The 27,982-nt window shown below is 45.2% G+C and overlaps 2 protein-coding genes across 3 annotated transcripts in view; one reads left to right on the forward strand and one right to left on the reverse strand.

Annotated features, from left to right (window-relative positions):
- LOC307142961 (uncharacterized protein) overlaps positions 1 to 27,982 on the reverse strand; it is a 91,194-nt gene that overhangs the window by 2,778 nt on the left and 60,434 nt on the right. The window contains exon 2 of the mRNA XM_079844185.1: positions 36 to 1,324. Coding sequence (XP_079700311.1) covers positions 36 to 93 — 58 coding nt within the window. The 5' untranslated portion in view covers positions 94 to 1,324. The remainder of the gene's footprint in view (positions 1 to 35; positions 1,325 to 27,982) is intronic.
- On the forward strand, positions 1,158 to 26,425 carry creld1a (cysteine-rich with EGF-like domains 1a). 2 transcript variants are annotated; one of them, XM_079844183.1, is made up of 6 exons: positions 1,158 to 1,368; positions 10,532 to 10,812; positions 10,893 to 10,976; positions 11,141 to 11,236; positions 21,429 to 21,569; positions 25,366 to 26,425. In XM_079844183.1, exons 2-6 carry the CDS (start codon positions 10,644 to 10,646, stop codon positions 25,581 to 25,583), a joined length of 708 nt encoding a protein of 235 aa, XP_079700309.1. In that variant the 5' UTR covers positions 1,158 to 1,368; positions 10,532 to 10,643; the 3' UTR covers positions 25,584 to 26,425. The 2 variants fall into 2 exon arrangements, with proteins under 2 accessions (XP_079700309.1, XP_079700310.1); XM_079844184.1 differs by lacking the exon at positions 11,141 to 11,236 and having other exon boundaries at positions 1,213 to 1,368; positions 25,366 to 26,419.

Here is a 27,982-nt window from a genome sequence, read left to right on the forward strand (position 1 = left end):
ATATTGTGTGACACAAAAAGGAAACATGTACTTACTTAAACGCTCGTAGTCGAGGATATTTTCTGATCTCCTCTCTTCAAATACTAAAACCATGTGATGAGCGGCCGCTGTTGGTAAATCTGTATGTTTTACCGGTTTGTCTTCCGTCTTTTTTAAGTATACTGCCCCTCTCGGCCGGTGGAGGTACTTCTCTGTTTTTTTTTATTTTATTTTTATTTAAATTAGTACATGTATAGACAAGTACAATACAAAAAGTACAATGAGAGAAAAATAAAAATAATAAAGCATTGTGGTACAGTTCCGAATATGTAGAACAAAGAATAACAACAAATGTAACACTGTATATAAAATAAATAATAAAAATAAGAATTCTGAGATAGAAAATACTTTATAATATTAAGGCAGTCACATGAAATTGAAAAGCTTTCAGGTTTCTGTTTTTGTAAGCTTTTTGTTTTGCGACCTCATGTTTGAGAGGGTTTCAAATATTGTAAAAATCAGCTTTATAAGAGGTAATATTAGAGGGCTTCTTTTGAGTTATTCTTGTCTTATGAATGTAGAATTTTTCCTAAATAATTAATAATATATTTTTGTTTTTCAGAAAAATATGGGTTTTGAAAACAAAGTAAAATGTCATGAAGTTAGTTCTAATTTTTTGTCATGTCTATTTTAAAGTCAGTCCAAAAAGAAATAGAAAAAAGGCCAATACAAAAATAAGTGTTATCCTAAAATGAACTTTCAAACTTTCTTAACCCTCCTATTATGCTAAAAAAAAAAAAAGTATTAGCCTACATCCATTATGGGTCAAATTGACCAACACTGTTTAAACACACTCGACATGCAAATAATCAAGTGAAAATTTAAATGTAATTTCCTAAACCTAACCTTATCATGGAATCAAGAGTCAAGAATCTGTTATAAACCCTAATGGCTTTGGAGCAAAAAAAACTAATATTTGATATAATTCACATATAGGCTATTATGATTTTATAATCGCTTCAAATGTGAGAACTAGTTAAAATGCTGTCAGTTCCACTCTATTTCCCAACAAGCCAAACATAGCCAACGTGGCTGGTCGAATTTGAGAGTAGAAATCCTTGTATTTCACAGCGGCTTGCCGCCAGCCGGCCGCGGTCCATTAGGCGGAGGCAACCGCCAGAGAAAATGAAGCCGGCGGCCCGCCGGCTAGTCGGCCGCGGCATCTCGCAAGAAATGGGAGTGACGTATTCGGCGGCAAACGTTTCATCACCGCCAGCGGGACGCACCTATAGCCGACAGCTTAGGGCCGGCGGCAAAAAGAAGCCGTGCCGATATTTTTTGCTATCTGGGACGGACAACCCAGCCATCACTCTCGAGTCTCGCATGTTTGTGAGTAACCTATTTAAAATACGAATTCCATGCTGAACTTATATTTAACGTTTGCGTTCTGCTCATTGGTTTCGTTTTAACGCATTACAAAAGCATGCTACACTAGCTAATAATTGTAATTTTCCTGATTACGATTTTTACGAATCTAAAGAAATATCAAAATTAAAAAGTTTGGTTACACTTTATTTTAAGGTGTCATTGTTACAGTGTAATTATATTTAAGTACTTAGTAATATTAATTATGGTTATGGTAGGATTAGGGTTTGGTTGAGGGTTAGTTGCATGCAATTATGCATCATTTACTGTTATTTATTACTATGGTAAGTACATGTAACAAGGACAATAAAATAAAGTGTTACCAAAACTTTGGTTACGCTTTATTTTAAGGTGATGTAGTTACATTGTACTTAAATAAGTACTAAGTAAAATTAATACTATATGTATGTACTATAGAGTTACATTTGGGATTTGGGGTTAAACTGTTATTGTTACAGTGTAATTATATATTTAAGTACTGAGCTGTATTAATTAACTGCATGTATTACTATAGGGTTATGTTGGATTTAGGGTTGTTGCATGTAATTATGCGTAATTTACTGTTATTACTGTGGTAAGTACATAATATGTAACAAGGACACTGTAAAATAAAGTGTTACCGGATTTGGTTTAGGATTTACTTGTAATAATACGTGATATACTGTTGTTATTATTATAGTAAGTTTAGTAACCTGTAACTACGTCACCATAAAATAAAGTGTTACCAAAACTTTGTACAACTTTATAGTTACACTCCAAATATGTAATATGTAGAAACTTTGGGTAAAATACAAGTCAAGCACTAATATAAATTGAATTTTATTTTTGTGTTTTGACAAATACTAATAAATAAACCAAATTAGGCTAATAGATTTAAACTAACTCAGTCTGAAAATAAACTTACATTTATTGAAATTATAACATGTCCATGTCATTTAATTTAATTTTAATAAATGCCATTTATTGCATTTATTGAATATAAAGATTAAATTATTATTGAATTTAAAGAAAATTTAGGTCTCACACTTTAGTTTAGGGTCCAATTCTCACTATTAAAGGTGCACTATGTAACATTTTTGCAGTAAAATATCCAAAAACCACTAGGCCAGTGTTATATATTTAGTTCAGTTGAGTGCTTACAATATCCCAAATGTTTCCAACTATTTGTAAATCGTGAGAAAATTGCTATTTTAACCAAGGAACCGGGACGTGTGAGGGAGTCGTCTGTCAATTGCGTCATAACTGGGTTACCCTCGTTTTTTTGCAGAAACGCTTTACTCTCACTACAGTGTGAACAGGTGTCATAGCAGCCGCCGAGTGAACGCACGGAGTAACATCATAACATAATTTTCAGGACACTCAGATGTGTCTAATATGATAAACAGAGCTGCGTTACCTCATACTCATGACCGGAAAAGAGGAAGTGGCGTCAGCGACGGTGTCATAATAAAAGTCCCGCTGCTCACGAGGCGTGTGTTGCGTTCATCTTATTAACAATCTAGCGGCCTTGCTCAGATCCCACAACACTCGATCCTGCTCTGCTTCATACTTCAGTAACGTTAACAATCGCATCCATGAACATGATTTCTGCCCGAGTCCTATCGCGATGCTTTTCCACCGGCTGTGAGGTGAAGACCACATGTCCCAAGCAGGGCTTGACTGGTAATCTGGCATACCGGGCATTTTCCCGGTAGGCCGACGCATTTTTTTTTGCCACAGACTGGTTTATCATGCAGGGACAGCAGCCCATTGGTTTGTCTTCTAAATTGACAGATCAAAGCGAGAGAGACCTCCCCTCCCCTCCTCTATATTAGGCGCTGTTTTTTTTTCTTTTTCTTTTTGAACGCATCGGAAACTGCAAAAAGCGAATATCCGCACAGTGCTGCCGCTGACAAACGTGCGCTGCGTTTCTGCTGTTCTATTAAGCGATGAACGCCACTTAGACTCTGAGTTTCGTTTTATACAGTCGTGTGATATGGGAACATTACAGGTTCTGTGGTGAATCAGCTGAAAACAGCCGCGACCATATACATACATGACGAGGTACATTGGTACCTTTTCGTATATTTTCTATTATATATTTTTACTATATTTTTTATTACAAATGCAATAGTTTATTATTATTTATTTATTTTAGAAACCAATGGTAATGAAGAGCATGGTTTTACCTGTGACTACCATGATCTTACAGTTAAATTAAACTACAGTTAAACTATAAATAAAATGTCATTAGGTTAATTAAAGGTAATTAAACAAAACGTCTCGGTTACGTATGGTAACCCTCGTTCCCTGAAGGAGGGAACGGAGACGTACGTCGGTATTACCGACGAATTGGGATCACTTTAGAGAGCCCCATCAGCTTCGAGATTTAGAGAACAGGCCAATGGGCCATTGGCGTGCAAGATTTGCATAAACAGGAAGCGAGAGCAACGCACTGACGTTTTTCACTGAGGAGCCGAACTAGTGACTCGGCCATGCAGTGATGGTAAGGAACTGTGGCGACGGGACGTACGTCTCCGTTCCCTCCTTCAGGGAACGAGGGTTACCATACGTAACCGAGACGTTCCCTTTCAGTCGGTCACTACGACGTACGTCGGTATTACCGACGAATTGGGATCCCTATGGAAAACGCCACAGTTACTACCACTTCCAGCGCCCAGCGAGAGCCCCTCAGACCCCGTTCTGATGCGGGCGGGGAGATTCACGCAGGGAGAGTCAAACTGCTGTTCCGCAAGACCCATTCAGCAGACTTATTGGATAACGCTGGGAAAGCGTGCCCGAAGGACGCTGCGGGAGCCACATCATGCGCGGAGGGAGTTACCATGTGGAGAGAACACGTATGGGCTGGCCGTGGGCAGCACAACATACAGAAGTCCCAGAGGTGGCCCCGGCCTATACAGACGGGGGACGACACCGAACTGAGACGGCAGAGGAACTCTGCCAAGGGAAAGACACAAGCTCGCCGTAGGGAGCTGTACCGTGGAGAATACACGTATGGGACCGCCGTAGGGGTCACGACATACGGACCCCAGTCCGACACAAGTTCCACCAATGCATACAAGTGCCAGACCTGGCGTCGGACGCTCCGCCACATCCGACTGCCGAGGGGTGCGGAGGACTCAACAGGGTTCGCCAATCCTGGGGAACTCGACTGGAGAAAATAAGCGCACGTATCCGTTCCATGGGGAAGGGAATGGCGCAGCAAGCCGACACTTAGAACGGGCACTTCAGTGAAGCTGACTATGGGAAGCGAGCACACGAGAAGCCACCGGTTCTACACGTAGGCTATAAAACCTAGCGAACGTGTTAGGTGTCGCCCAGCCCGCAGCTCTACAATATCTGTCAGCGAGGCGCCACGAGCCAGCGCCTAGGAAGAAGCAACACCCCTAGTGGAGTGGGATCTTAACCTGAGCGGGCGGGGCACGTCTTGGGCTTCATAAGCCAAGACGATGGCATCCACTATCCAGTGGGCCATCCTCAGCTTGGAGATAGCCTTTCCCTTCTGCTGTCCTCCGTAACAGACGAAGAGCTGCTCTGAGGTCCTAAGCTTTGCGTTCTGTCAACATAGACGCACAGGGCGCGAACTGGACAAAGCCAGGGCTGGGTCTGCCTCCTCCGAAGGCAGCGCTTGCAGGCTCACCACTTGGTCCCGGAAGGGAGTAGTGGGAACCTTGGCACATATCTAGGCCGGGGTCTCAGGGTTACCTGAGAGTCACCTGGCCCGAATCCCAGGCACGATTCGTCGACCGAAAATGCCTGCAGGTCCCCTACCCTCTTAACTGAGGCCAATGCAATCAGGAGTAATGTCTTTAGAGACAAAATCTTAAGCTCCGCTGACTGTAAAGGCTCAAAGGGCGCCCTCTGAAGTGCGGTCAGCACCAGAGTCAAGTCCCAAGAGGGTATAAAGGGAGGACATGGGCGGATTTAATCTCCTCGCCCCCCCAGGAACCTGACAATCAGATCGTGCTTGCCTAAGGACTCACCATTAACCAGGTCAAGATTGCGGCTATAGCGGCAACATACACCTTGAGGGTGGAGGGAGACAGCTTTCGCTCCAACCCGTCTTGAAGAAAAGAAAGAGAGCACAGATCTGACCGAACACTTTCGGGGGTCTTCTCGGTGAGAAGAGCACCAGTTGACGAACAGGTTCCACTTCAACGCATATAGCCGTCTCGTAGAGGGGGCTCTGGCGGAAGTGATGGTGTCAACTGCCGCTTGCGGTAGGTAACCTAGAACCTCCGCATCCCGTCCAGGGACCAGACATGGAGTTTCCAGAGGTCCGGACGCGGGTGCCACAGGGTGCCGCGTCTCTGAGTCAGGAGGTCCTTCCTCAGAGGAATGGGCCAAGGAGGTGCTGTCGTGAGGAGCACTAGTTCCGGGAACTAAGTCCTGTTGGGCCAGTACGGAGCTACCAAGAGGAGCTGCTCCTCGTCCTCCCTGACCTTGCACTGTGTCTGTGCAAGAAGGCTCACTGGGGGGGGGGGGGGGCGCATATTTGCGTAGGCCCTGGGGCCAGCTGTGTGCCAGGGCATCCGTGCCGAGGGTTCACCCGGTCAGGGAATAGTACCACTGGCAGTGGGTCGTGTCGGGGCGGCAAACAGATCGATCTGTGCGGCCCCAAGCAACTCCAAATCAGCTGGACCACCTGGGGGTGGAGTCTCCACTCCCCGGGCAGCACGGGCAACCGTGACAGGTGATTGAGCGGGCCCGGAATGTGGATGGCACGAAGGGACCTCAGATACTTCGGACTCCACAGAAGGAGATGGCGGGCGAGTTGGGACATGCGGCGGGAGCGTAGACCACCCTGTTTGATGATGTACGCAACGGCCGCAGTGCTGTCCGTCCGGATCAGAACGTGCTTGTCTTTGAGCGACCCTTTGAGGTGGCTGAGAGCAAGACGAACTGCCAGCAACTCCAGGCAATTGATATGCCATTGCAGTTAGGGCCCCGTCCACAGACCCGATACTGCAAGCCCGTTGTACGTGGCACCCCAGCCCGTGGATGAGGCATCCGTGGAGACAACAGAATGCCTGGACACTTGTTCTAGAGGCACTCCTGCCCGTAGAAATGAAGGGTCCGACCACGGGCTGAAGGTTTGGCGGCATCTCAGCGTCACTTGGACACGGAGGGACCCACTGTGCCACGCCCATCTCGGGACTCGGTCGTGTAGCCAGTGTTGAAGCGGTCTCATATGGAGCAGCCCTAGCGGCGTTACTGCGTCTGCTGCTGCCATATGCCCCAGGAGCCTCTGAAATTGTTTCAGTGGAACCGCTGTACTGCGTTTGAACGTATTCAAGCAGCTCAACACCGACTGGACGCACTCCTCGGTGAGGCGCGCTGTCATGGCGACCGAGTCGATCTCCATCCCGAGAAAAGAGATCCTCTGTACAGGACAGAGTTTGCTCTTCCCCCAGTTGACCCGAAGACCCAACCGGCTGAGGTGCCGAAGCACCATGTCCCTGTGTTCGCACAACTGCTCCCGCGACTGGGCAAGAATCAGCCAGTCGACGAGATAGTTGAGACGAACATCACGCTCTCTCATGGGAGCAATGGCCGCCTCCGCGACTTTCGTGAAGTCACGGGGCGACAGGGACAGCCTGAAGGGCAGGACTTTGTACTGACATGCCCGTCCGTCGAAAGCAAAGCGTAGAAACGGTCTGTGTCGCGGGAGAATCGAGACATGAAAGTACGCGTCCTTCAGGTCGATCGCTGCAAACCAATCCTGGGGACGGACGCACCTGAAGATGCGTTTCTGCATTAACATTCTGAACGGCATCCTGTGGAGGGAACGAAGCACGGGGGCATCCACCCACGCAATAGACGTGAAGTGAACGCCCCCGAACTTGGGCGGACGCCGGGTGAACTGAATCGCAAGCCGAGTCTGATGGTACAGATGACCCAGCGAGACGGGCTGGGGAGCACTAGCCAGGAGGACCCAGAGACCAAACAAGCGGGGTCATCGGTACCACAGACGTACCCGCAGCTGGGCAGCGAGGCGGAATGCAGGGACCCCAGGACGACATGGAAGTGGTCCGTGTAGGGGTCTGGGTCTGACACACGACCTGCATCCGCTGAGGGGGTGTGCGAGTGTGGGAAGGCCGCTTGAGTGCGTTCCCACAGCCGGCACCCCTGCTGGCGATTTGGAGAGGCACCAGAGGCTGACAAGGCTTTGTGGCGTTGCACACGGTCTGCCTCACCTCCTTCCTCAGCGGGGAACAAGAGCGGCGAGGCATAGCGTTGCGCACTGTCGTCCACACACCTCTGAGAAGAGGGGAATGAGGGTGGCGAGCCTTGTAGCGTCACACACTGCCATTCTCGCCCTCTTGTGGGGAGGGGAATGAGGGCGGCGAGGCTTGTAGCGTCACACGCTGCCATTCCTGAACTCCCGAGACCCAGAGATATTGGAACTGTTCTTCTTTTTTATATATATATATATATATATATATATATATATATATATATATATATATATATATATATATATATATATATTTGGGTACCACTGGCTGTTTTTAACCTCAGTGGCGGAACAGAATTAATAATGGTTTTCACCCGGCCCTCCTCCGGGGGAAGAACAGTTCCGAACCAAATCCGGGTCAATGGTGTTTCTGGACATCGTCTAGCCAAGGGCCGGCGCTGTGCGCAGCTCAACCTCGGCTGAGAACTACCCTCGTGCCCTAAGCAGGGCGGAGGTGGCCTGCCAGTGGCACTGCCACCCCACTGATGAGGGTAGTGAGAGAGAGGAAAACTTTATACAGATTATGGCCCTATTGGTGTTCCATATTTTGGCACCAATAGTTCCACAATGCAAAAGCCTTCCAACGCACAACCCGGGAAAGGCAAGGGGCAGGCAAGGCGATTTATGCTTTGCACTATGCCTCAGCCACCCGTGAAAGCATGGCTGTCGAGTATGAATCGGATTCAGCACGATCGCCCACTATTATAGTGGGAATCTCAGCATCATCTTCATTTTCAACACATAACAGCCCTCTCTCCGATGCAGCGATTGACATCTGTCCTCTGCTAGAGCCCCAAACGAAACGCTAGGTCCCTTTTTTAAGGACCAGCAATCCCATCTGTAAGCTACCAGCAGACATGTGAGACAGTGGGTGTGGCCGTGAGACGGCACACGGCACGCTGAACACTCAAGCCCTTATGAAAAAGGCAAGACGAACAGCGCGCCGACGTGGCTTTGCTCTCATTAGAGGGCATAGACCACCCACAAACACAGTCTCAACATGCGTAGGCGCCGAGTGACGCGCGCTGAGCTGCCGTGGCAACCCGCGCTGTCACCCGGCACCCAGACGGCACACGGCGCACTGAACACTCAAACACTCAAACCCTCACGTGGAAGGTGAGATGACCAGCGCATCGACGTGATCCCGTTCCCCTGAGAGAACATGGATCACCCACGAACACAGTCTCAACATGTTTATGCGAGAGGGATCGTGGCCGTCAGGACAGGAAACAACCGCATCCAGAAACGCACAAGTGGAATGACGTCTTGAAAAAGACGCAGTGTCGCACCTGGGTTGCTCTTTTGTGAGGAAACGCTCTTTAAACAGTGCTGAAGCACCCAGGGAAGACCGCGGCAACACACAGGTGGTAAGTGCAGTACTGTGGTGCACTCACTGAAACAAACGGCCTCACCAAACCGACAGTTGCTGTGAGAACAGCAGTTTGTTATGCTGATGCAGCGGTGAACATGCGGTCGCGCTGATTGTGCCTTTTCGCCAACACAGAGCGTCCTTCTGGTTCTCTGGAGCATCTCTCTTGCAGATAGGCTTTCTTTTAGAAAAGCAGGCTTGCTTCATCAACGCTGTTCGGCTCCGAAGTGAATGACGTCAGTGCGATGCTCTCGCTTCCTGTTTATACCCGCGGCACGGGGCGGAGCGCGAGATGCAAATCTCGCACGCCAATGGCCCATTGGCCTGTTCTCTAAATCTCGAAGCTGATAGGGGCTCTCTAAAGTGATCCCAATTCGTCGGTAATACCGACGTACGTCGTAGTGACCGAATGAAAGGGAACAGCTTTAAAGCCTGGATCCCATTAATTAAGGACAAAGCTTTTTTCTCTTTAAATGTTTTATGAACTTTTTAATAGTTCTAATTAAATTTATATATATATAATTTTAATGAGAGCCTCGTGAAATATATATATCAGTGATTATTGTTTTTAAAGGGGTAGTTCAACCCAAAATGTGATCATTTACTCACCCTAATGACATTTCAACTCTGAATGATTGTTTTCTGTGTAACATATAAGCAAATCATTTGAGTCTGTTTTTTTTTTTTTTGTCCATACAATATTCAACAGTAGCCAAACCAAAATGATTTGGTTGCCAACATTCTTTAAAATATATTATTTTGTGTTTCACAGAAGAGAGTAAGTCAAACATTCACTTTAATGCATCCTAGCTCAAAATCAGTTCTTTACTGTCAAGTGTATTTCTGTGTGATAAAAGTGCAATATTAATTTTTTTAACTGCATTTGCAGTAAATTCAATAATTTCCATCATTATTTGTCCCTGTCCTAGTTTTATTTATGTACTCAAAAACATTCACGGGGGAACTCATGGGCCGGATGGTCTGGGTTTGTCCAGGGCCGAATTTTAGCCACAGTCCAGCTCTGGTCCCTGCGATTCTGCGCTCAAACTTGGCGTCATCAAACTACACCTTTGTTTTGAATAGGCAACCTCGAGCGGACGGAAAAGTTACATAGTGCAGCTTTAACTACAACTTTTTCCTCTATAAACTAATTTACTGCTTATTAATAGTTAGTAATGTTGTTGTTTAAGGGATGTCGAATATGGTCATGCAGAATAAGGCATTAATACGTACTAATAAACAGCCAATATGCTAGTAATATGCATGCTAATAAGCAACTAGTTCATAGTCAGAATTGGACCCTAAACTAAAACCAAAATTTTAAATAATTATCACAACTGAAATAACTGATTTATTTAACATAAAGTTTTTACACCTCAAACACTCTTTGAATAATATAATAATTAAGCTGCCTCAGATAAAAGAGCACACCTTAAAATTGTTAAAAGTTCTTTTTGGATTTTGTAAATTAAATGAACTTTTTTTGTCCTCAAACAAATTCCTATTTTTTAAATCATCAGATGTCACAAGGAGTTTTAATTTGAACACACCAGCTCCGTACCAGCTTAAACTTTGCGGAAAGTGGGAGTTTAAAGCACTCATCCGGAGGGTTGCACTAATGCGTGGAGAGTGATGTCCCCCTCACGGATGTTCTTCCTGTCTGCTGTGCTCTGCGTGGCCCTTTTTCACCTCATTCTGGGTCAGAACTGCTCAGAGCACTGTAAAGCATGTGGAGGGCCAGAGAAAGACCAATGTCTTCAGTGCCACACTGGATTCATCCTGCATGACAACCTGTGCGTGGGTAAGATGATCAACAGAGTGTACGCTTGATTCACCTCATGCTCTATTCCATTCTGAGGTTCACTTCTTTTACATTGACAGATAATGATGAATGTGGTACTGATCTGGATCGGTGTCCCGACAACACGTACTGCTTGAACACACATGGCTCTTATGAATGCAAAGGTCAGTGGGATTTACCCTCAGGGGTATTTTATCATTAACACACATGGATCAACCAGAGTAACACAGCACTTGATAACACAGTTTTCCTTTTCTGATTTGTGGTATGAAATATAGTTATATATATAATATATATATATATGCCGTTGCATATATTATTTCCTCAGGATGTGATAAGGCCTGTGTTGGCTGTATGGGTGGAGGAGCTGCCCGCTGTAAGAAATGTGCTCCTGGTTTCAGATCATCTGGCATTAGATGCATAGGTGAGTTGTAGTCCATATAACTAGTGTCGTTTTTCAGTCTTTGAAGTATAAAGTATCTGTCCTTCGGATGAGACGTTAAACCGAGGTCCTGACTCTCTGTGGTCATAAAAAATCCCAGGATGTCCTTCGATAAAGAGTAGGGGTGTAACCCCGGCATCCTGGCCAAATTTGCCCATTGGCCCCTGTCCATCATGGCCTCCTATTCATTTCCATATAAATATATATATACGATTTGCTTAATCACTCTGTCTCCTCTCCAACAATAAGCTGGTGTGTGGTGGGCGTTCTGGCGCAATATGGCTGCCTTCTGAACTCTAATAAACCTAAACAATTAACGTTACACTTGCAACAAATACATGTGCAGAATACACATACTTTCTGCTTAAAATAAGCCTAAAATGCAAAATAACAAGACCAATTAATGATAGTAAGAGTTATTTTCAAGCACAAACGTAACAAAACATTTGAAGTAAAAAAAGTAATTTATATAGTATAAACTTGTGAAAATTAAAATATTAAATACAATTATAAAATGTTAAAATATTTGTTAAATTGTTTTATTTTTGCAATTTTATGCATTGAATTGTATTAAATCCAGACCAAAAATTCTAATAATCAAACTAAATCATAATAATTATTAATGTTAATAATAATATAGGGAGCCCACAACAACAACAACAAAAACATTCACATTGTATTGTCCCTGTTTTTTAATTAATTGATACTAACAAATTAGATTTTAGTGATATTTTGACCTCTCAAATAGGAAATTTCCCTGGTTTCAATTCAGAAATCTTGTTACCTTACTTTAAAGCTAGTCTCGAAGAATATTCTCCACAAAAGAATTAGACTTCTTATACTTCACCTTTGCATGATGATGTAGTTTACATGGAGAGTTGGCGGCCCTAAAGCATGCAAAAATAGAACTGTAAAAATGGGAAATCATGTTAAACTCGCAATCATTTTTTCTTTCCTGTAAATCTGAGTGAAACGGCTTCTTGAGCAAGAACAAATGTAGGGTGGGACTTGATTTTGTCCATGGGGAATCATGGATTGGATGGTTGTGGTTTACTGGAGAGTAGTGCAGGTATGACATCACTTTGTAGGCCAAAACGCAGAAGTGAGTTAGCATTTTAGCACTTCCAGTTCCCTCGTCCCGAAATCAATGGGTTTTGGTTAAATGGATGAAGTAAGGTCTGTTCACTTTTATTGCAAGTTTTACAACATAAAATACATCAGTATTACTTGTGATTTTTTGAAGCTGTTACGTGTCTTGAAAAAAGCGGTTGCTAACAAGTGGCTAAATGGGATGACAGAGGCTGTCGAGGAGATTAACCGCCATCACGTCGAAAAGGTAAACTCAGTCCGCTTTTACAGCCTCATTATGCTCATAATTGTGCTCTTAAACTATTCTAACTCAAACTTTCTGGGAAAATGTTTTTAGATAAACACTGGAACAGAGTTGTGGGAAACTTAGTGAAGGTGGCGTTGTAATCGTGGGCCCGTGGTGTAGTCCGTTTATAGCCTACCTTAAGCTTTTTACTTCTGGCAACTGCATTTATGCTACAAAATTCATAAAAGTTGTGTTCATCTGTGATAATTATCTTGATGGCCAAAACATGCAAGTATCATAAACTTGTGTTGATCATAGAGCTTGTTTTTAGCATTAATCCAAAAGCCTATGAGAAAATCCTATTGGGTTTTTCTCGACGGAACCAGCGTGATCCTAACTGCCAGTTAGCCTACAAAGTGACGTCATACCTGTACCACTCTATTGGTTGACCTCATGTGAGTGACAGGTTGCCCCACCTCACGCCACTAAACATGTCATCAGAGAAGAGAAAATTGCTGCATCTGAAATCGCATAGGCCTACTTAGGTACATATTTTAAAGTAGCAAAGTAGGCCTACTTTGCGAGCGCTAAAAATTATGTTCTATAATGTATGAATGTTTGTAGTATGAATGTAATCCGGACGTACATTCATCATGTTGTCATTATCATGTGACCTACCAGTGTCAGTTGTGTCCTTTCCCATGGCCTCATGGGAAAGTAAAGTGTCCATCATATGCACACAGGAGGAAGTAGTAGGTCATCAGAGTACTACTCTTTTATGAGTACTGTGAATTCGGACATACTTCTTTTGTCACACACTGTTTTTCGCCTGTTTTTATAGTAGGGAAGTGTGCGATTTCGGACGCAGCCGAGATGCCACTGCTAGAGGGAAGGGAAGTCATTTTGATTAAAGATTACAAGGGCACATTAAAACAAATTATGATGTGCATGGATAAATCATTTATAATAAATACTGCAATATTCCGTAAACAAATGGAACTGGTGTGATACTTCAGGTTTGTTCTCAAATACAAATGTAACTTTTCTCTACAGCCTGCAGCATTTTAGACTCATTCCAGAAGTGAATATCATGCATTCTCTGACTGTACAACAAAGAATCTGTTCACAGAAGCTTTGAACGGAAGAACAGAACAGAAGCTTCTTGGTACAGTCAGAGAATGCATGATGTTCACTTCTGGAATGAGTCTAAAATGCTGAAGGCTGCAAAGAAAAGGAAGTTCCGTTTTTGTATTTTCTTATTTGAGAACAAACCTGAGAAAGAATCAGGTCCACAAAAGTTTTGCATTTGAGATTCTTGTCATCTAATATTTTGGGCAAACGTTGTAAATGTAAGAATTAAAATAACAGAAGTTTGAATAAACTTTCTATGTCTTTTTCCTTTTATAAATCCCATGGTAGATCTGCTTTGTTTGGCTGAATAATGTAAAGATGTTCTTTATAATCTTGATTGACATATATAGTTTCTGATGCAATAAGATCCAGGCATATAAGCAATGACTATGTCAAAGATCAAATTTGAATGAGGAATAACACATTTATTAAGTAAATATTTAAAATGATAAAGACAACAAATTAAGTAAATACCAAAATTGTAATAGCAAAAAAAGATATAAAATCCAGACTATTGTAGATTTACTGAATGAAAGGAGAGGTAGAAAAGAAGAAGCAGAAGTGAAGAGCAAAATAAGAGCAACAAATATGTACAGTATATACAGGAAACTTACATCCTCCCAAATTTATGTTTTAGTTTATAAGAAAAGTTCAAACAGATTTATCCATTATTTCACAGTTGGTGTAACAGCTAGGTCGGCGTGATGGGTCAAATGTCAAATAAAGATGAAAATAGATATGCGAGGTGTTGGTTTGACCTTTTATTGCAGATCTTGCATCTGCAGAGATGGAAACATATTTTGATACAAAGATACATCACGTAATTCATTCTGATGGAAAATACACCCACTTGATCTCACAGCACAGAAGAGACACCAAAGATCTTACATTTGGAAATGTATCAGAGCATATAGTAGAAAATATATAAATGATTATCAATATCATGTAATAATGCAACATAAGGAATTATTAAATGATTACATAGCTACCAATGACTAGAATTCATAAAGAATAGATTAATAAGATTCATAACATGGAATAAATAAAAGACAGTAATCAAAAGAATACATTTGAATATGAATAATTTCACATACACCAGTTTCGGTTTGCTACTGTTATGTCAAGCTTGAAAAATGTATGAACAGAGAATGAATCTCTTTGTCTGGCTATAAGCAGACCAAGCTCAATTTAAGATTGAACATTGGACTGGGGAGTCTGTATTTTCTACTGCACAAGAGGCGTTATCTCGGGCATAATTTAAATGACTCTGTACGCAATTGGATAGTCCTTCAACCAATTAGACCACACGCTGGCAGATCAGGCTGGGTTTACCCAGTCTATGAATCTCTTCGTTAATGACACAAATGAGTTCCCTTTCGTTCAGTCACTACGACGTAACGTTAGTGACTAACGAATGGGGGTTTCGCTTAGAAGCCTATCATCTTCGAGCTTAGAGAAAACGCCCAATGGCGTGCCAATGCCATGGGGCATGCGGAATTTGCATACGTAACTCCGCCTCACCCCGTGAGTATATAAGGAAGTACGTGGCAATATCGCATTATGTTTCTGCTTTCGGAGCCAAGAGTACCTACCTCTTCACTCCTACAGCCTTCTGAGACTCTGTCAGCTTCTTCGAGACGAGCAGCTTTCCAGTCGGTGTTGGTGTGACGGCGCGTTCCAGTGATCGCATACTTCCTGCCTGCTGATCTGTGCAGTGGTCCGCCTGACAGCTGGTGTGTGTTTCCCTGGGCGCTTCCGCATCGACTGCAAAGTTTCCTCTCACAAAAAGAGCTTGCACGTGACACGTCCTTTTCAGGATGTTTCGTCCGTGCACTTCTGGGTGCGGTAGATCTCTTTTTTCTTTCGACGGGCACGAGCGCTGCGTGACGTGTTTGGGCTTTCAGCACGCTCAGGCAGCGCTCGTGGATGACTCATGTTCTCTCTGCAGGAACCTGGCCATCTCGGTGCTACGATCAAGACTCCGTGAATTCCGTGCTGATGCCGGAATTAGAGTCCCCTCTGTCACCCCCCAATCTGCGGTCTCCTCTGGAGGCGGCACTTTGGCTGGTGACCAGCTCCGACGCTAGTTCCTCGGCCCACACCCCCCTCTCATGCACCTGACCCGGCCCGTGCTCAAGCGTCTACATCGGGGCCGGCTCCTGCTGTCCCGACTGTGGCGTTTGGCACGGCGGAGGATGAGGAGATGTCTATCGCCGCATCACAAGGTGGGCTGAAGTCATCTGAGGATGATGATTCGGCTGTGCTGCCACCCTCGGGTGCGCCAGCATTGCCCGAGTCGGACCCAGAATTGACAGCCATGCTGTCTCGGGCAGCCGCAGCGCTTGGGCTGGAGTGGAACCCTCCGCCTCAGCCTGAGCGTTCGCGGTTGGACGATTGGTTTTTGGGGGCGGCGCGCTCGGACACCCGTCCGACCGCTCCTCCAAATCCTTTCTTTCCCGAGGTGCATGAAGAGATCGCGCGTTCCTGGAAGTCCCCGTTGTCTTCCCGCGAACGTTTGGCGAACTCTTCCGCCTTCACCTCCCTCGATGGAGCCGCGGCTCAAGGGTACACTGGGGTCCCCCCAGTCGAACGCTCTGTTGCGATGCAACTGTGTCCTCAGAGCGCTTCGTCCTGGCGTGGTGACCCAAAGCACCCCTCCAAAGCCTGTAGGTTTTCGTCATCTCTGGTGGTGAAGTCCTATAGAGCTGCGGGGCAGGCCGCTGCTTCTTTGCATACCATGGCAACTCTTCAGGCTTACCAAGCCAAGTTGCTGTGTGATATGCACGAGGGGGGGGCTGACCCAGGACTCAGCAATGAGTTGCGTGCCGCCACCGACCTCGCTCTCCGGGCGACGAAGGTGACCGCACGCTCCCTGGGTCAGGTGATGTCCACAAATGTGGTCCAGGAGCGAGACCTATGGCTCACCCTGGCCGATATGCGTGACGCTGAGCAAACCCGTTTCCTCAACGCCCCCATATCCCAGGATCGGCTATTCGGCGGAGCAGTTGAGAGCTTCGCCCAACAGTTCTCGGCCGCTCAGAAGCAGACTGAGGCTATAAAATATATCCTGCCCCGGCGGTCAGCTGCTGCCTCCACCCCACCGCCCGCGCAGGTGCCTCAGCCCGCTCGCCACCGAGGGCGCCCTCCTGCGGCTCCCTCTACCTCTGCGCCACCCAAGCAGCAGCCTCCACCCGGGCCGCGCAGAGGCAGCCGCAGGAAGGCGTCCCAGTCCGCTCCAGCCCCGCAGCCCGCGAAGAAACGCCAGGCTAAGCGGCGCTCCTGATGCGGACGGCTCAGGGATGGGCAGTTCTTTCCAGGAGACGGCGGCAGGGCCGCTCCTTCCCCCGGTGGAGGGCCGGGGGAGAATCTTTTGTTCAGCTGCTGGCCCCCGGGTCAGCAGCACCCTAATGTGGTTAAAGAAAGAACTGACAACCCCATCCCTGAGCCCCCAGAGATCGGTGACAGCCTCTCCCTCTCTGTCGCCAGCCCCCTGGCAGAGCAGACCCCAGTGGAACGCGAGTCCTTCCCTGGTCTCCTCTGTCAGGGCGCAGCCGTTAACCGTGCCCTGACCCCGGGACGCCCAACAGCCTCCCCTGTCCGGGCCGGTAACGCTGCCTCGCTGCCCCACCCGGGGTACGTCTGCCGTCCGCATGACCCCGTTGGTGCAGTCTCTGGAAGCGTGGCTTCAGCTTCCGGGGCTGTCCCGCTGGGTTGCGCGGACCGTCAGGCTCGGCTACGCGATTCAGTTCGCGCAGGCTCCTCCCCGTTACAGGGGAGTCCACTATACTGTGACCGGGGCCCATGCCCCCGTCATGCGTGCGGAGATTGCCACTCTGCTGGCGAAGGGTGCGATCGAGCCTGTCCCTCCGGCCGAGATGAAGTCGGGGTTCTACAGCCCCTACTTCATTGTACCCAAGAAAACCGGTGGGTTACGACCAATCCTGGACCTTCGCATCTTGAACCGATTCCTTCACCGGCTTCCGTTCAGGATGTTGACTGCGAAACGCCTTTTTGAATGCGTTCGTCCTCTCGATTGGTTTGCAGCGATCGACCTGAAGGACGCCTACTTCCATGTCTCCATCCTTCCTCGACACAGACCGTTCCTACGGTTTGCTTTCGAGGGGCAGGCATATCAGTACGCAGTTCTCCCATTCGGGCTATCTCTGTCCCCTCGCGTCTTCACGAAGATTGCCGAGGCAGCCCTTGCGCCCCTTCGGCAGCACAGGGTTCGCATCCTGAACTACCTCGATGACTGGCTCATACTAGGCCACTCTCGAGAGCAGGTGTGCGGACACAGAGATCTGGTTCTCCACCACTTAGCCCGTCTGGGCCTTCGGGTCAACTGGGAAAAGAGCAAACTTTGCCCCGTGCAGAGGATCTCTTTTCTCGGTATGGAGATCGACTCGGTCGCCATGTGCGCGCAGCTTACGAGCGAGCGCGCACAGTCAGTCAAGACAAGACTGTCACACAAGACTGTCACACAAGACAGTCTGCTGTCTTGCCTCCGTCAAATCGAGAGCAAGAGTGCGGTTCCACTGAAACTATTTCAGAGGCTCCTGGGGCATATGGCATCTGCAGCCGCGGTAACGCCCCTCGGATTGCTTCATATGAGACCGCTTCAGCACTGGCTTCGCGATCGAGTCCCGAGATGGGCATGGCAGTCTGGCATGCTCCGGGTCCAAGTGACTCGGGCCTGCTTACAGACGCTCACCCCGTGGTCGAACCTCAGTTTTCTACGGGCCGGTGTGCCCTTAGAACGAGTATCCAGGCATGTTGTCGTATCGACGGATGCCTCTGCCATGGGCTGGGGTGCCATGTGCAATGGACAAGCAGCCGCGGGCTCCTGGACAGGACCCCAGCGCCTCCTGCATGTCAATTGCCTCGAGTTGCTGGCAGTACGGTTCGCCCTGCACCGCTTCCGAGCGCTGCTGAAGGGTCAACATGTGCTTGTCCGGTCAGACAACACGGCCGTAGTAGCGTACATCAACCACCAGGGTGGTCTACGCTCCCGCCGTATGTCTCAACTCGCCCGCCATCTCATCCTATGGAGTCAGAAGTGCCTGAGGTCCCTTCGTGCTGTCCATATTCCGGGAGTCCTGAACCACGCAGCCGACGAGCTCTCGCGGTTTCAGCCTCTCCCGGGAGAATGGAGACTTTATCCCCAGACGGTTCAGCTGATTTGGGAACAGTTCGGCGACGCACAGGTAGATCTGTTTGCCTCCCACGACTCTTCCCACTGCAGCCTGTACTATTCCCTGACCGAGGGTACGCTCGGCACGGATGCACTGGCGCACAGCTTGCCGCGGGGCCTACGCAAATATGCGTTCCCCCCAGTGAGCCTACTCGCACAGCTCCTGTGCAAGATCAGGGAGGACAAGGAGCAGGTCCTTTTGGTCGCCCCGTACTGGCACGGCCGGACCTGGTTCCCCGAACTCATACTCCTTGCGACAGCCCCTCCCTGGCCTATTCCTCTGAGACCGGACCTCCTTACTCAGAGATGGGGCACCCTATGGCACCCGCGTCCCGACCTCTGGAGCCTCCACGTGTGGCTCCTAGACGGGACGCGGCAGGTTTGAGTGGCCTACCACCTACGGTGGTCGCCACCATCACTTCCGCTAGGGCAGAGTCCACTCGGCATGCCTATGCATTGAAGTGGAACCTCTTCGTCACCTGGTGCTCTTCCCGCCAAGAAGACCCCTGGAAATGCCCGATCGGGTCCGTGCTTGAATTTCTCCAAGAGGGGCTGGAGCGAAGGCTGTCTCCCTCCACCCTCAAGGTATATGTGGCTGCAATATCTGCCCACCACGATCTCTTGGAGAACAAGAAGGTAAGTCAGCACGACCTGGTCATCAGGTTCCTGAGGGGAGCGAGGAGACTGAATCCTCCTCGCTCTCCTCTCGTACCCTCTTGGGACCTCGCAGTAGTGTTAAGTGCTCTGCAGAGACCTCCCTTTGAGCCTTTGCGGTCGGTTGATATTAAGTTCCTGTCTATGAAGACGGCTCTGCTGACCGCATTTGCCTCCGTTAAGAGGGTCGGGGACCTGCAGGCATTTTCGGTTGACGAAGCGTGCCTGGAGTTCGGGCCGGCCAACTCTCACGTGATCCTGAGACCCCGGCCTGGATATGTGCCCAAGGTTCCCACCACTCCGTTTAAGGACCAGGTGGTGAACCTGCAAGCGCTGCCTTTGGAGGAGGCAGACCCAGCCTTGGCATTGCTCTGTCCAGTACGCGCCCTCCGCGCCTACATAGACATGACGCAGTGTTTCAGGACCTCAGACCAGCTCTTTGTCTGTTATAGAGCGGAAGGGAAGTGCTCTCTCAAAGCAAAGGCTGTCTCACTGGATAGTGGACACCATTGTTTTGGCTTACCAGCAGCAAGGTCGCCCATGTCCCCTTGGTGCGAGGGCACACTCCACTAGGAGTGTGGCCTCCTCTTGGGCTTTAGCGCATGGCGCCTCGCTAGCAGACATCTGCAGAGCTGCAGGCTGGGCGACACCCAACACATTCGCCAGATTCTACAATCTCCGAGTGGAGCCAGTGTCCGACTATGTACTCGCCCCCCCGAGGGGCCGGTAATGGACCAGGCTCAGGTGTCTTCGCTTGCTCGCCATTCCACTCCACGGACTGGATACGTGCGATTTTTTTCCTCAGGTGAGCTCCCCGAGAGCCCTGAGCTCCTCCAGCACTGTCGTCGCCGACATCAGTTCAGTCTGCCCTTTCGAGCCCAGACCCTCATGTCCGGCCAGGTGCCCCATGTGCATGGTTCCCCTCCGGCGACCCCCACATGTGTATTTCACCGTAAGCCTCCGCAGTGAGCGGGTTTCTTCCCTTGGCGTGTCCCCGCCACCCCTAGGGTTAAAAATCCACCTTCGGCTGGTACCCTAGAGATCTTCCATATGCAGCCCCTACCGGCTCATATGTGTCTCTTAAGTCCTCCCCACGGGTAGGCATCTTGGCATTCCCTCACTGGGATATGCTTCCCAGTGTACCTTGGTATTCCTGTGTTAAGTGGGAGTCCTTCGTCCGTATTAGTCTTACGACAGGGTACTCACACTTACGCAGGGCGCTGGAAGACAGCTGAGTGGCAGGATTATATTGGGACCCCCATTCGTTAGTCACTAACGTTACGTCGTAGTGACTGAACGAAAGGGAACGTCTCGGTTACGGATGTAACCCTCGTTCCCTGAGGAGGGAACGGAGACGTAACGTCCCGTTGCCACTTCAGCTGTGCTACCTGGAACGCAGGAGTTCAGTCTTGGCTCCTCAAGCAGGTAACATAATGCGATATTGCCACGTACTTCCTTATATACTCACGCGGTGAGGCGGAGTTACGTATGCAAATTCCGCATGCCCCATGGCATTGGCACGCCATTGGGCGTTTTGTCTAAGCTCGAAGATGATAGGCTTCTAAGCGAAACCCCCATTCGTTAGTCACTAACGTTACGTCTCCGTTCCCTCCTCAGGGAACGAGGGTTACCGTAACCGAGACGTTCTTCTGCATGAAATGGTACCATCTTGTGGCTATAAGAAGCATTTCCAGCAAGAAAGTTAACAATAAAAAAACAAACAATACATTTATTATTATTTAGTATTTTGCAATAATATAATTTCTTAATTGTCTATTTGTTCTAATTGTCTAGCTGTTTCTGTCCATCTCATTGTTCAGTAAGCATTATAGTGATATGGTCTGTGTTTGAGAAATGACAGCTGTATTTTGTTTCTCCTGCAGATATAGACGAGTGTGGCGAGGAGGTGTTGGCTTGTCCTGGTGTCAATGTCTTCTGTGTGAATACAGAGGGGTCTTTTCACTGTCAGTGCGCAGCCGGCTACACACGCACCGGCCAAACCTGTGAGAGGAGCCAGACCACAGGTGAACTGGAAACATCATTTGAGACTCATATACTCACATAATATCAAATAACAGAGATGGGCCTCATTTAGAAAACATGCATACACACAGATTTGAACGTAGAGTGTGTGTACACTAAAATACAAAAACACTTTTTCTGGTGGCAGAGAGTTGCAGGTATTTTGAAATCTAAGCAAGTAAAGGATTTGGACGGTGACTGTGCTCTTTTATTGTAATATGTTTATGACATTAATTTGCCGGTGGTTGCAAGGTGGAGATCTGAAACCATTCAGCTGCTCACAATTTCAAGATCATTTGTGATTCATAGATTTCACATCTGGAAGAGAGGCGTAGGCACATTTTTTGTGCGCACGTTCCTTCTCTGAATCACATGTACGCATATATGAGAATCGATCGTAAGATCAAATGTAGGATGTTTCTATGCAACATTTTATAAATGAGGCTCGTAATCTCTGAGCCGAGTCTGTGAATCCATGCTATTTTAGTTTCAAGATACTAATAGATACTTATAGATGTATTCATATTTTGAATTTTTTTTTTTAATAATTCTATTTTTGTTTTAAATTAAATTTGAGTTTTTTGGTTTTAGAAATTATAAATGTGACTCTGGACCACAAAACCTGTCATAAGTCGCACGGGTATATTTGTGGCAATAGCCAACAATACATTGTATGGGTCAAAATGATCCATTTTTCTTTTATGCCAAAAATCATTGGGATATTAAGTAAAGATCATGTTCCATGAAGATATTTTGTAGATTTCCTACCGTAAATATATCAAAAATGTATTATTAGTAGTAATATGCATTGCTAAAGACTTCATTTGGACAACTTTAAAGGTGATTTTCTCAATATTTAGATTTTCTTGCACCCTCAGATTCCAAATTTTCAAATAGTTGTATCTCAGGCCAAATATTGTCCTATCCTAACAAAAGCTTATTTATTCAGATGATGTCTAAATCTCAAAAAAAAAAAGGAAAAAAAAAGACCCTTATGACTGGTTTTGTGGTCCAGGGTCACATACATATAGTTATTTATTGATTTTTATTTCAGTTTTAGCTATTTTAGTACATCAAGTAAAGTAAATGACAAGGACAAAGGTTTAAGGCTTTTAATATTTTATTTTATTTTAAGTAATGTACATTTTTTAGGTAATTTGAGAACAACACTGTGAAAGAATCAGGTCCACAAAAGTTTCACATTTGAGATTATTGTCGGCTGAATTCTGCAAACATTGTTGTAAATGTAATAGTAAAAAAAAAAAAAAAGATTTTTAAATAAAGTTGAACTTCTAAGTACTTTTTAGGTCTTTTTCCTTTTATAAATCCCATGGTAGATCTGCTTTTGGCTGAATAATCTTCCTTATAATCGTCTTGATTGACATAATATAATGTCATATAATGTTAAAATATATTATCGTTTCGGTTTGGCCATTTGCTACTGTTATATCAAGCTTGAAAAATATATGAGCAGAGAGTGAATCTCTTCCTTAATGACACAAATGAGTTTTTCTGCATGAAATGGTACCATCTTGTGGCTATAAGAAGCATTATTTTCCAGCAAGAAAGTTAACAATAAAGACAAATTGCAATGCATTTATTAGCCTATTATTATTTATATTTTAAGTAATTAGAATTTTTGTTATGGTTTTAGTTTTATTGAACTATAAAATCCTGCTGTGTACTTCAAACGCTGAATTGGATCTGCCCCAAAAGACTGAAGTTGCAGTTTCATGTAACTCAGTGTATTGTGCTTGTTACATAATATTAGAGAAATAATTCATGCTTGTGTTCACGAGTTGCTAAACCTGTACTACACACAACTTTATTGTCTTGGGAGCCAACATGCTATTAAACGAAAGTGAAACTTTATAATTTATTAACATTAGTTAAAGGTAGGGTAGGTAAGATTTGGTTAAACTTTTGTTCCAAATTTGTTTAAACTTTCTTTATATATCAATACATAATTAAAATGTAAGTACTCTGAAAAAGAAAGTATAAAAATTGAGTGTCTGTAGACCTCTCAAGACTGTTTTAAAGACAGCTCATTATTTCCATTCACTCCACCTTCTCCCTTCTGGGCTCTTTCCAAAGCCACGCCCCCAAAACACATGAACGCGCTACGCCGACCACGATCAGCTCAGCTGGAAGACGCATTATTTACCTGAGGCGAGCGGAGAAGAAGTGCATGTAGTGACATCATGTCAGAATCACATGTAATAAAAAATCTAACTTTATCATTATGAATATAAACAAATAAGATGTATTTTAGTACTCACTATCAAGCTATAATAAAGTTTAAAATACACACACAACACAGTGTCTACGACACACACAGATACAAGATAAAAACATCAGTAAACGTTGGTAGAGTATATAAAAACAAACCAAGGGCCGAAATAAACGTGCAGGTAAAGTTCACGGTGAACATGGTAAAAGAGTTTAGACAGAGGGTAGTAGCTAAAGCTAACTTAGTTCTAAAAAAAGTTCCTGGATGCGGTGTACTAGCTTTTACACATGCATTTTGTTATCTAAAGTTACATTTGCGAAATTCAACACGACAGCGATCAACTTGAGCTAAGCATATTGAGTATTTATCATCTCTACTAATGGTTCGCTAAGTGTATAACATTGTAACTTTATGCTAAGTAATGTTATGTTAGCTATATTAGGCAGCTACGTGTGCTAGTGAGATACATAATACATGAAAACATAAACCAAAAAAATTTATAATCAAAATGAAAGATTACCTGTCCAGCAGAAATACAGCCTCTTGAACTCCTCAAATCAAACGGGTGCGCCAGGGTTGTCAGGTTTTCACAACAAAATCCGCCCAATTGCTACTCAAAACTAGCCCAAAACAAGCCCAATCGTGTTTCTCCGGTAAAAATCGCATTTGCGGGGTAAAATATGTGTCTTTTTGGTAGGGCTGCCTGCTAAAATTCCCAAATCCTGATGCAAAATATCACATAATTGGGGTCGCTTCAACCCGCGGACATGAAAAACAGCCCGCGGCAACAGTGTTTGAAGTAGCCCGGCTTGGCAACACTGGGGTGCGCATGTGGGCAGATCCTGGAGCAAAAGCGGTGGTAGCCATGGTAGCGAGAGAGAGTGACAGTCGCCCAAGCCAATCACTTGTTTCAGCCCGAACAAAAATAATGAGCGGTGTTTATTGCAGATTAAAAAGTCTAGAGTCACTCGATTTTTATACTCTCTTTTCTAGAGTACTTACATTTTAATTATGTATTGACATATAAAGAAAGTTTAAACAAATTTGGACAAAAGTGTTTTAGATCATTCTTAACTACCCCACCTTTAATGCATTAGTTAACATGAACAAAATATGAACAATATATATTTTTTACAGCATTTATTAACTTTTGTTGAAGTTAGTTAATACAACTTCTGATTTTAATAATGTTATTAGTAAATGTTGAAATTAGCATGAACTAAGTGCTGTACAAATATTGTTCATTGTTAACAGATGTTAACAATTGAAATGAACTTATGTTAAAGTGTTACTGGAAATATATTTATAAAATATATTATAAAGAACATATTTAAATAAAACATTAAACTGAATTTTAGTTACTTCATTCATACATTTTCCTGTGCACTTTCCACTTACAGTGCATAATTCATCAGATTCTCACAAATCTTCTGAAGTGATGTTCATATATTGATATCTATATTCTCTTTTTTCACCAACTGTTATTTTATGTAATTTAAACCGCTTTTTTTTTGTAATGTTTTTGTATGTTTCTAAATTCACTGAGGTCTTCTGGTATCTTTTCTCAGATTCTGCAGAAAAGGGTCTTTTTGATGACATTCAAGAGGATGAGTTCGAGGTTCTGCAGCAGATGTTCTTCGGCGTTGTGCTGTGCGCATTGGCCACGTTGGCGGCTAAAGGGGACATGGTGTTCACCTCCATCTTTATGGGGGCAGTGGCGGCCATGGCTGGATACTGGCTCTCTGATAAGAGCGACCGACTGATGGATGCCATCTTGAAGAGATAAATACAAAAAGGGCCTGCAAAGTTATTTGCAGTGAGGTTTTCTACAAAGTCTGTTACTTTTGGACTTGGGCCATAGTGAAATGAATGTATGTTGACATCTAAATGGCCAAAGCTCCAAGAGAAAAAAGTATTCCTTCCACTCCTTGCCTGTATCGGGAATTAGGTTTGGATGGATATGAATATGAATTGGAGCACTATAGCAAGGGCCTTGAACTGTATATGATCTCCTTTTTTATTGTGTTATTTGTGTTTTTAGGTAGCCTTCAAGTAGCAAACTAACAGTTTAGCCTACCAGCATAGCACTAACTTGCTAACAAAAGTTATTTTGATTAGGTGGTACATGATATCATAACTGCTTTTGATCAGAATTTGAGGGAAAATGTATATAGTGAGCATCTGGTGGTAACTGTGAATTGCTTATAGCTGCTTTAAAGGGGACCTATTTTCCAAAAATCACTTTTATGTTTGAACATAAATGTGCGTCGGCAGTGCATCCTATAATGGTAAAAATCCACCCACTACTGTTTTTTTGTCTCAGAATAAGCAATGTGACGTCACATTGCACAAGCCCCGCCCACGACTGCTGATGGACTCCACCCTATTAGCATAGACCCCGCCCTGAGTGAGCTGTACACAGTCCGCCATGTTTATCTCCTCGCCAGAGCATTTAACAACAGCATTCAAGTAAGAAATGTATTTTTATTAAAGCTACTAAAGTTATTCAGTCAAGAGCAGTGAGTGATTTTCTGTTTTTCTTTGCTTGTTTGTCTCGTATTAACAGCATACATAGCAGTAGGTATTGTATATTACGTTGCTTTTACTTTAATACACAGATCTAATATATACATGCGGTTTCTTTACTTGCCGTTTACATTCACAGACATAACCGACTGTTAAGAACTTTGTGTTTTTGACATAACCTTGAGTGCATTTGACAGTTTAAGTGCATTAAGATATGAAAGAGAACTTAGTTTATTACTCACCATCTGACAGCTTTCTGTGCGGGTGTTTCTGATTTGTGTACTCATAAAACCATATATCAGAAGTTTAGACTGATATGGCTTTAAAACGCATGCATGCTTTCATGATGATGAAGAACTGCAATGTCACATGAGCGTGAGCGCGATAGAGATGATAATCAAAACCATACAGATGTTTTGTTAGTTGCTTTCTAGAGTATCCGAGGCAGGAGCTGTAGAGGCTCCGCCCTCTTCTGGACGCTCATTTCCATTTAAAGGGTAACTAAACCCCTGCTCAGAGCTTAACTCCACCCACTGGCAATTTTCAAAAAATGCTGGAAAAGTGGGCAGAGCCCGGCGGACACAGAGGGGACGAACCGAGGGCGGGGCTGAGCGGAGGGTGTGCACCTGAGACCCGCAGTGACGGATTGTTTGAGCTGTCAGACTCGCGAGTCGCAAAGATGGAGAATGACTGGAGTGACGCCAGCTTTGCAACAGAGCTGTCATTTCTCCTACCTTCAGGAGGGTGGATTGTCTGTAACAGACACAAACCCGGAGCCTTATCAATGCGAGCCGCTCAAACTGCGTTAACTCCCGATGCCGACGATGCTAGTGAAGCAGCCGCGCAAGAGAACTGACCTAATCTATCTGCGTCCGCGGCAACCACTTGCGTGTCAGGGCTTGAAAGTGCGTCGCCTGTATGAAAATTCTGTACACATGACGGGCGGCAATAATATCGCAAGAAAAGCCTGACATGTACTGACAACTGCATTATTTAACCGTATTTTCTTCAATACAATGTTAAAGCAAGTATCAGTGAGTTTCATTCATAATGTTTCTACTTCATGTAATATGACAGTTCATACTGGAGTGAAGCAGTTCTCACCATGTGATTGGGGGAAACATTTCTGAGGGCGTGGTGAGCTCGTGCCAGGGGCGCGGATAGTGAGCCGTTGGAGGTACCATCCTACGTCACGATGTACCACAATGTCCAATAGGAAAATTCAACTGCAGTAGCCACCGTTCAACCTTGGCGGTTTTACACCATATTTTATAGAATTAAAACACTTTATACTCAAATGTCAAAACATTTACTCGAATCAATGAACAGCATTAATAAAGCCCCAGTATTACAGATCATTAACTAAAAAAAGTTGGTTTAGGGTTTAGTTACCCTTTAAAGATACATGGACGAAAACAGCATGTTTTTTCTTCCACTCAAAAATGGACATTTACAACATGGTATAAGACATGATCTATGGGGTATTTTGAGCTGAAACTTCATTCTAGGGACACCTGAGACTTATATTACATCTTGTAAAACGGGGCATAATAGGTGCCCTTTAAAGGAAAACGCCGACTTAAGCTTATTCACAGTATCCCCCAGAGTTAGATAAGTCCAAATATACCATTCTCATCTCCATGCGAGCCATAACTCTGT

The sequence above is a fragment of the Gobio gobio genome (genome assembly GCF_949357685.1).
Source record: "Gobio gobio genome assembly, chromosome: 19".
Taxonomy (NCBI): Eukaryota; Metazoa; Chordata; class Actinopteri; order Cypriniformes; family Gobionidae; genus Gobio; species Gobio gobio.